Source organism: Salvelinus fontinalis, chromosome 7 (assembly GCF_029448725.1).
Source record: "Salvelinus fontinalis isolate EN_2023a chromosome 7, ASM2944872v1, whole genome shotgun sequence".
Lineage (NCBI taxonomy): Eukaryota > Metazoa > Chordata > Actinopteri > Salmoniformes > Salmonidae > Salvelinus > Salvelinus fontinalis.
This window is the reverse complement of record NC_074671.1, coordinates 48,099,359-48,109,768: the sequence shown is the minus strand read 5'-3', so window position 1 is coordinate 48,109,768 and position 10,410 is coordinate 48,099,359. Positions and strand designations below refer to the sequence as shown.

The 10,410-nt window shown below is 41.8% G+C and overlaps 1 protein-coding gene across 1 annotated transcript in view; it reads right to left on the bottom strand.

Moving 5' to 3' along the window:
• The window catches only part of LOC129859558 (aryl hydrocarbon receptor-like), a 79,969-nt gene extending 69,559 nt beyond the window's left edge, over window positions 1–10,410 (bottom strand). The window contains exons 1-3 of the mRNA XM_055929454.1: window positions 9,779–10,410; window positions 8,978–8,998; window positions 8,663–8,853 (exon numbers count right to left, since the gene is read on the bottom strand). Coding sequence (XP_055785429.1) covers window positions 8,663–8,853; window positions 8,978–8,998; window positions 9,779–9,819 — 253 coding nt within the window. The 5' untranslated portion in view covers window positions 9,820–10,410. The remainder of the gene's footprint in view (window positions 1–8,662; window positions 8,854–8,977; window positions 8,999–9,778) is intronic.

Below are 10,410 nucleotides of genomic sequence, written 5' to 3'. Positions count from 1 at the left end.
AATAAACTTGATTTGACTTGAATCTGGGATCTGGGTTTAGAAGGACCTTCGGTGGCCTGGCATTGCTCTGGAGAAGGCTGAGACTGCATTTCAAATGTTAATTGGTCCAACAATTAAGTCAGCAGCATCTCAGCTGTAAACCAACACAGAGCACAGGCAATAAAGCTCCTGCTTCCAGTCATGATGACCAAATAAAAAAAACATTACGTGAACAAAACTTGGATCATAAGAGGTCAAAAGAGCACGCTAGGCCAAATTAATGTCACAAAATGTCCTATTACAATTTTTTTAAACAACGGTAAGATTTCATTTCAGTAGCATGACGCTTTTGTCACAGCGCATTCCCTCTCCATTTCACTTCATGGAGACTGTTTTCCCTTTAGTTTTTATTGGAGCGAGTAGAGTGGTGGATAGCTATCAGGAGACTGCGATGCCTTGTGACAGCTCGGCAGCAGAGCACTGGAACGGTCCCCACTCCATCAGATTTTAATGAGCGTTAATTGCCACTTAAAGCAGAAAAATGTGTGACTGACACACAATGATCGACGATTCCCTGGCCTTTAATAGTGGGTACCATGGCTGGGACGGGTTCTTGCTCAGATAAGAGAGTCTTTGTCCCAACACTGTCTCTAGTTATTCTACTGTCTCACAAGTCATGGTAGAGGGAGAGAGAGAGAGAGAGAGATAGAGAGGGGAGAGAGATAGAGAGGTAGCTGTGACTAGTGCTAACAGGAGGAGAGAGAGAGAGAGAGAGAGAGAGAGAGAGCAAGAGAGAGAGAGAGAAAGAGAGAGGGGAGAGATGGAGAGAGAGAGAGAGAGAGAGAGAGGGGGGAGAGATAGCTGTGACTAGTGCTAACAGGAGCAGAGAGATGGAGAAGGAGGAGGGAACTGGTAGGTCATCATGTCTCTATTTCAAATCTACAGTAAGCCTCTCTCTGGCTAAAATTGTCATCATGCTCAAAGTTCACCCGAAAGCCACCAAAGCAATTAAGAGAACTGTAAGCTGTTTTGGCAGGGGTCTGTTTTCCTCTACTCCTCACATAGGACAGTTTGATGGATCTGTATGGAAGCTTCAGTCTAATAAGTGACCAGGGCTGTGATCAGTTCAACACACACACACGCAAACACACAATCACACTGGGGAGGGACGGGGCACTAGGGTCAGGCTTAGCCAAAATAAACATGGCCGTTGTTGTGAAAATATGGAGGCCTGTGGCTGGAGCAAGGTGTGTGTCTGTGTGTGTGTGAGGGGGTTCATTGATGGAACATACCGACAATGCTTTGCACACACACACACACACACACACACACACACACACACACACACACACACACACACACACACACACACACACACACACACACACACACACACACACACACACACACACACACACACACACACACACACACACACACACACACACACACACACACACACACACCTATTTAGCAGGAGTGCATTCTACGGGATCAGTTTTTCCAGGAATTAAGAAAAGCTTGTTGACAGACTGATGGTGTAAGGTAAAGAGCAGGAAGAGATAGCGCAAGATAGCGAGAGAGAGAGAGACTATTAGTTCAGTTTCTTCTTCATCTACTGAATCTCATTATCTCTCTCTCTAATAGCACTGGGCACTACAGTAGGTTGAACCATGAGAAAATAGGACAGTTGATGGGAAGGTACACTCTGGTAATCACACCAAAGTGACCTTTTAAGATCATTGTATTCCTGGCTGGCTACCTTGACATAGCAGCACAAGACTGGCCCTTTTGTGTCCACAAGGTTTGATTCTGATGTGCTGCTGGGGTTTTTTCACCCCCCCCCCCCCCACCCCCTCTTTCTTATTTTCTTTATCAAAGGAGTATAAACCCTCTTTAAGTTGATTAACCCTGTTGTTTATATTACAAAATACTTTCATCCTCAAATGCTCCTTTTCAGCCCTATGTAATGACAATACGTTGGTAGTAAGACATTGAAAACAAAAGCGACACTTTATTTTGTGTCTCAGTTCTGAGAACTGTTTAACAATATTACACTTATAAAAGCTATATTTCTTTAATATCCAAGCCCTGGAACTGAACTTTCTAGTACGGGTTCTTTGTTTTTGTTTTAGCTCTCTAGCCACCCACTTTTTTTTGCTTTTTTAACCAGTTTTAGTCAAATCTCTGTCTGGTTCTCTGGCTCTGTGTGGTCCACAAAGTCCTCCTCCATGACTTTTCCATTGGCTTTCGTCAATTCATCATGGACCAGTCATAAGATAGTTAGCACAGGGCCCACTTCTCTCTCCATGTGAGAAGAGGAGGGGTCTCATGCAAAATCACTGGGAGTTCATTTACCAATGTGATCTGGAACCGTCATGGTTGAGACTCATTCAAATCAATCGAACCATGGATGTAAGAAGACAAGGCGATCTGAGGCAAAAACCCACCAGATCTAGACGACAGATCTACTCTACTCCGGCCACTGAGGTTAAGCTATCGTTGTAACTCAACACAAAGGCTGTGCCGTAAGCTGTCTTAAGACAGTCGGGCACATTTGTAACCCACGTCGAGTGGAGAATCCATCCTTTGTGAGCGAGACAACCGTGGCAACGGTCTGGGGGAGGCCTTTACAACAGAGTGGGAATAGGACACATGGAGATACACTCAATTAAACAGAGCTTAGAGGGGGGGAAGGCACAGGCGGGGGTGACCGGGTTAGTGTAACGGCACGAGGCAACCAGAAAATACAACAACACAATCATCACCGCTGGTTGGAGAGAGACATCGAAAAGACGGAAATACTCGTTATCTAAATCAAACGGTGTATTAGCAAAATCCAGACGCAGGAGGGCAAACTGAAACGGAACGACTGCAGAGTTTTGAACTGGGTAAAACGTATCAACACAGTTTATCACGTTTATCAATGGTGAACAAACTACGACATGATGGTTAATTTTGAGTACATGACCAGTTGATCATCGGTCTTCTGTTCTCCACCCTAACCGTGTTAATCAACGTTTTCCATCTTTTTGAAGCTGGCGTCGGTCCTGCATACTGTCATGTGGCAGCAGAAGGGAAACATGCAGAAGCTCTACCCAGTATCCAGATAAAATGCTACAAAAAAGGACAAGACTATGATCACACACCCCGTTGGAGAGATCGTTTGAGAGAAAGTAGCAGGGTTACAGGGTTGTGAGGCAGAACACTTTGAAAACACCTGGACAGTGGTCACACACACACACACACACACACACACACACACACACACACACACACACACACACACACACACACACACACACACACACACACACACACACACACACACACACACACACACACACACACACACACACACACACGCTGTTACAATAATCTGCAGTCAGGGCCTAAATCATTTCCAGTTGTAGTCTTTCTTTGCTACAGTATAACGCAATCTCAAGCCCTCTTTCAAATTACTAAGAACATTCAATATGGAGGGTACAACGGTTGATAATCAAGTTTAAAATATGTTCTATTTACTTAGTATATCCTCATGTCTCTGAGGTTGCTTGAGGCATCATAGGCATCATTTACGGCCAGTTTCATCTGAAACATATTTGTAAATCTTATCTCAGAATTTACAGTCTACCAGTATACAACTTTTAGGGCTCTATTTTAACAAACCTAACGCAAAGATTAATCTAAGCGCTTCTGAGGGTGTGTCAGAAATATTTTTGCTATTTTCACACCCGGAGTTATGAGTACAATAGCTGGCGGTGGCGTGAAAGGGCTTGGTTTTGATGAATAAGTTGTAGATGTGTCGAGGCCTCGGCCACTCACTGGCTTAATACTGCATGCTTTTGTCTCAAGTTCTGTAGGTTATTGGCGTCTTTGCGTCGTCATCAACTCCAATTCTGCTGGGGGCACGGAATATTCTTGTCCTGGTCCATTGTGGATTGATACTACAGTTAAATGTTAAATAGCATAGGCTACAGTAACGAGTAATAGCAACTAGGACTGAATCATTTAAATACGTTTGGAGGAGAGTGTCTTTGTTAACCCAATGAGATGCCCTCTTTGGAGATGGGGACGGATACTTGAACAAGCTAAATGAAGTATGCAGGTAGGCACATGTGTGCATGTTTTAGGATGTGCAGTATATTTTCAATTCAAGGCACTCTGACGTATAAAGCATTAAACACCTTTTAAGGATAGGCTACTTTGCAAGGCCAGGATAAGGAAGACACGACACATTGCTGTTGAACCAGGCTTAGTAGCCTAGGCTTAGGCTTAGGGTAGCAGAGGGCTTGATATGAAATGGAAAACAATCGTTTTTTTTAAAACACCACAATACTTTTCAACAGGATGGGGTCAGGCGCATGATCTCTTAAATGGCTTCTCTCGTTCCATGGCACTGTGTACACAAAGTGTACTAGCACAGAGAGGCTGCTGCCTACATACAGACTTGAAATCATTGGCCACTTTAATAAGTGGAACACTAGTCACTTTAATAATCAAGTCAAATCAACGTTTATTTGTCACGTGCGCCGAATACAACAGGTGTAGTAGACCTTACAGTGAAATGCTTACTTACAGGCTCTAACCAATAGTGCAAAAAAGGTATTAGGTGAACAATAGGTAGGTAAAGAAATAAAACAACAGTAAAAAGGCAGGCTATATACAGTAGCGAGGCTAGAAAAGTAGCGAGGCTACATACAGACACCGGTTAGTCAGGCTGGTTGAGGTAGTATGTACATGTAGATATGGTTAAAGTGACTATGCATATATGATGAACAGAGAGTAGCAGTAGCGTAAAACAGGGCTGTTGGCGGGTGGTGGGTGGGACACAATGCAGATAGCCCGGTTAGCCACTGTGTGGGAGCACTGGTTGGTCGGCCCAATTGAGGTATTATGTAGATGAATGTATAGTTAAAATGACTATTCATATTTGATAAACAGAGAGTAGCAGCAGCGTAAAAAGAGGGGTTGTGGGGTGCACACAATGCAAATAGTTCGGGTAGCCATTTGATTACCTGTTCAGGAGTCTTATGGCTTGGGGGTAAAAACTGTTGAGAAGCCTTTTTGTCCTAGACTTGGCAGTCCGGTACCGCTTGCCATGCGGTAGAAGAGAGAACAGTCTATGACTGGGGTGGCTGGGGTCTTTGACAATTTTTAGGGCCTTCCTCTGACATAGCCTGGTGTAGAGGTCCTGGATGGCAGGCAGCTTAGCCCCAGTGATGTACTGGGCCATACGCACTACCCTCTGTAGTGCCTTGCGTTCAGAGGCCGAGCAGTTGCCGTACCAGGCAGTGATGCAACCAGTCAGGATGCTCTCGATGTTGCATATTGCTGCACTGTCGGAACTAGAAGCACAAGCATTTCGCTACACTCGCAATAACATCTGATAACCATTTGAATGTGACCAATACCATTTGAATGTGACCCATTTTGGGCCTAAATGGGCCTAAACTTAGTCCTAAATGGTTTTAAGCATAACATTCGCAAGTCTATACAAAATATTAGGCCTCTGTCAATTGTATCGTTGACTATGTTTGAGGCAGATTTTTTTAAATATCACCCGTTGATATGGATGACTGAATAGTTTGGAGTAGCGTGTCTTCGGCAATCGAATCAGGGGCGCTCTTTGATAATGTGGCTGGATAGGCTACTGAATAAGTGAAACGAAGTATGCAGGTATGTGAATTGTGAATAATGAAAAAGCAAAAACCTTCAAAATATTTCAAAGCACTCTCAGTAGACCCCTGAAAGCCTCTTTATTCATAGGCTAGTTGGCTAATGGCCAGGATAAAAATAGGCTCCTATGCGATGTTGCTAAACCAGTCTTGATTAAGGGGAGGGTTGGCTATGTTTGGTTTTTAATCAAATTAAATTAAATTGGGAGAAAACAATTGTTTTCAAGGAAACAACTCAAATATTGCCAACCCTACCACCTCAGCCCAAGGGAGCCGATGTTAAGACAGGTAAATTACCGAACCTCGCGTTATGGCTGGAAAATGCCAGTGTGCCAGTGATGACGAAATTGCAAACTAACGTGCGTTTGACACTTGCGCCTCCTTAGCACCAGACGAAAATAGAGCCCTTAGTGTGTGAACATTTCTTTGACAACTGGTCTTTACACAATATTTAATTGTCACCATACGAATGATTATCGACACTAAGCTGCACATCTGGAAACAGTTCAGCTGAGTCATGTAATAGCTTAACATTTACATTTGAGTCAGTTATCAGACACACTTATCCAGAGGGACTTAAAGTAGTGAGTGCATACATTTTCATACTGATCACCCCGTGGGAATCGAACCCACAACTCTGATGTTGCTAGTGCCACGCTCCACCAACTGAGCCACACAAGACTATTACCATGACATTAGCAAAAACATGACCCAAAAAACTCTAATAAGTCAGGCTTTACGGTCTGGCTTAATTGTTTCCATCCTTATGTGACCCATAACCCCACACACACCCTTCCTGTCTTTCCCTCTCCCTTTCTCTCTCTCATGATCGCTCCTTCTCTGTGACAAAAGCCTGTAAATATTGCCCTATGTGTGCTCCAATGCCACTCTGAATATCTCCAATGGTCAGACTCATTAACAGTCTCTGTCAGACCCAGGGCAAAGTGGACCACCATGGAACTAACGATCTACCAATGTTAAATGATGTACAGTACGAGGCTGCTGTACCTCAGTCAAGCTCCCATTGGTCAAAACCTATCAAATCAAAGCCACGTCACATTCCAATACCCAGAATCCTAAGCCATCCTACTGCGCAGCACAAATGCTGTGATGAAGTATTAGTTACCAGTTGAATCTAAAGAGCTATGCTGGCATGTTGCTAAACTTCCATTTAAAAACCACACAAGTTCTTCACTAAAAGCCTGTTAAACATAACATAGCTCATCTAATCCCTGTACATCAAATAGCAATTGTACTATTTTCACATAAAAAAAATGGTTCACTGCAAAGGCTACACAAGAGTGTTATACGCATGTTGTACCCTTATCTATAGTGGTACACTGGTACAGCAGTTTGGGAGAAATGGTGCAAAATGGTGCCATCGAATGCAGGAAGACCCACAGCTATTTTCTGTAACTAGGCTTTATTGTAGCTAGCCATGATTTATTCAAAAAATGTGGTCAGATTAGTATTTTTCCTTGAAGTGTTACATTGTCCAAGTTAATTTACATTGCTGCTGATATAATGCAGCTATAAAATATTAAGTTTTCAATCAATTGAATGAAACACAGTTTCTTCCAATTGCATTTAATCAATTGTTGATTTATAGTGTAACATAATGTATCATATATGTTGTTGAGCAGCGACTTTTATCCAAAGCGACAAGACATAGACGAGACATGTTCATACATGATCATATTGTTGATCACATGAAAACCGTAATGGAGGACTCATACTTCATTACATATAGCCCTTTAGTTCCTCTCTCCTCCTTTCATTCTCTCCCCTATCCCTCTCTCCTCTTTCTTCCTCTCCTCCAGTTTATGTTAAGCAGTGTGCTGGATGAGAGGGAAGGAAAGTACTTCTCCTTGGTTAATCTCTCTACCTGTCCTGGGGGTCTCTGCTCCTGGTGTTCTAATTAAAACAACTCCTAGTGGAGTCCTCTCAAATATTAAACCTGTTATTGTCTCCACAGACACACGCTGATTCAAACGCAAACCTCCAATCTCCCTTCCATTTCCAAATAGATGGAGGGAACCTACTTGATGTTATTCATTTATTCAGATGATTTCTCTTAAAACCATAAATGTTGGGTAGTAAGGTCCAGAAGTCATTGAGGTGAAACATCTCCACAATATTTTAGCTTTGTTTCGGTGTGCCTTGAAGATAGTCCCATAAGCAATCTCAACCCTGCCCCCTTTCCTCCTCTCCTCTCCTCCCCAGCTATGCACTTTCCATTCCCCATGCAGCATCTTCCAACACAGCTCTTACCCACGGCGGAGTCGGGTCATGCCCACTGTTTCCATTCGACTCACCTCAACGGCCATTTTAAAATTGACTGTCTAAAACAAACATTTTCCTCCCTCCGTTTTATAAATGATTTATGCTCATTTTCTTTTAATTATGCATGATGCATCACCACCACCAGAACTCAGCGCCTGCACTGCAGCGTCCTCCGAAGACAGGAAGGGCGGTAAAGGTTGGGATTCTGACATAGAAAACCCCATATTGAAAGTGTATAAAAATTTGTTTTTGTATGTCATTGATTAGCTTATTGAGTAGTTCAGTATTGTCTTTACATCATGTATGTGGTGTGTCTTGAGAAGAAAATGTGAAAGGATACAGCGTTGCCACATTTCTTAGAAAGGCCTTGCCAAGATAACACAATTATTTAATACAATTAGAAGGGATTGAATAATACAACCTAATACAGTATTTTCAGCAGAGTACAATTAAAAAAAAATAATATTGAATATTTAATAATTGTATTTTCTTTTAAGGAAATGTCCAAATAGTTGGTCATATGTATGTCACTACAGTGCATATCCTAAGCTTATAACCTCCACACAGTTACCTGCAGCCAACACACACACACACACACACACACACACACACACACACACACACACACACACACACACACACACACACACACACACACACACGCACACGCACGCACACACACACACACACACACACGCACACACGTACACACACACAATCACCTGAGAAGAAGTTCTTGGTCCTCAGGTAGCTCACGCTGAGCCGTAAGATAGAGAGTTTATCCAAGCTGGAGGTGACCTCTTCTGGGAAGGGCAGTAGACTGGCCAGACGGTCTAACTCAGAGTTCAGACGGTCTCGGTGGCGCTTTGATGGGTTAGACTTGGTCCCTTCAGATGGAGCTGTCTGTTTCTCTCTGAGCAGTAGAAGAGACATGAGGTTTATTAGGGAATCACAGAGGAAATTATGAAGCCAGTAGGCTAATTCTCTCAATGTTGATAAGAAGGTAAACAGTGGACATATTGCCACTCAGTACTCACTTTTGGTCTTTCACTTCGATGCTGAATGATAAATCATATAATTAAATATTGGTATTAATAATAATACTATACGTTTAATAATAAATAATCATAATATCAATAATAATACTAATAGCAATAATAATAACAATAATATTATTATAATCATTTTCTTATTTCCTTAAGTTTAATTATTATTTTTGCTCCTTTTTAGATAATTTTTTTAACCAGTTATAGATAAACAATAATAACATTTGAAATACAGTGTGAAAAAAATATGAATAGTCAAGTACTTGAACGTTTCACACGATACAATAAGGGCACATTGAACTATGAAAAATACTGAAACGAAAATAGATACAAAAGGCCTGAGAATGATGAGCACGAGCACTGCGCGCCTTGCACCTGTGCCCGGAGCACTGGCATGGGTTCATTAAGAATCAAATTGAATCATCATATAGAATCATCTCTCTCCATCTGAATTGAACATCACTTCAACCATTTGACCTCATCATGATTATGAGTCAAATTATGTGTTGAGTTATTTTTATTTAGGACATTATGCATAACACTATGCATCATTATCCTGACACAATATACTATCTAGGATAAACATACTGCATATATATATATATACACATCTGTCTGCACCAAAGAATATTGAAGATATTTACATTCTATTTGGATGGATCGTGAGTGACTATCATGTCATATAGCGTTGACTCATATATTATCAAATAATAAAAAAGAATAACAACTTTATGGTGGGCCATTTTAGTTCATTATGCAAGCTAATGCAACGTTCAAAAAACTCTCACTTACCCTCTTTGCATCGGTTTTCTTCTTTTCCGTCCAGCATACATGGTTGAGGCTTTACTAGCAGCCTGCGGTAAAGCCGAATTATTCTATGTTAAGTGAAGACCGAGCCGATCTACATAAACCCGGTAATGGTTGTCTAATAGCCTATCTACTCATCCCCAGATCTTGTCCAGAAGGAACTGGATCAAGCAATGCACCGATTCATCAGTCCTCTTGTCCTACATCAATGACGTTGATGTTTGTCAGGCGGTTCAAATAATTAAGCCTACAAACAAATACTGACAACGATTATATAAATGCCATTGCATGCAACTGAACGCCCTATCACAATGAAATATAGTTTTCCAACAAATAAGCAATGCTAAATTGACATTCGTCAAAAAGTGACAGCAAATGCATCCCTTCCACGGTGTTGAACCTGTGCGTAAAATGCTGTTGACATCCGATATTAAATGCCTTCCTCATCATGCAAAGTCCATGCCATCATTCGTTTCGATACAAAGTTAACATAAGTGGAGAAAAATAGAGGGGGAAATAATAAAGACATTGAAATATGTTGCAGCTTTTTCGCTAACGCTTCTTTGCAAATCTCTTGTGGCACGAGCAGCTAAAGCGCGCTCTCAACCTGAGCCCAC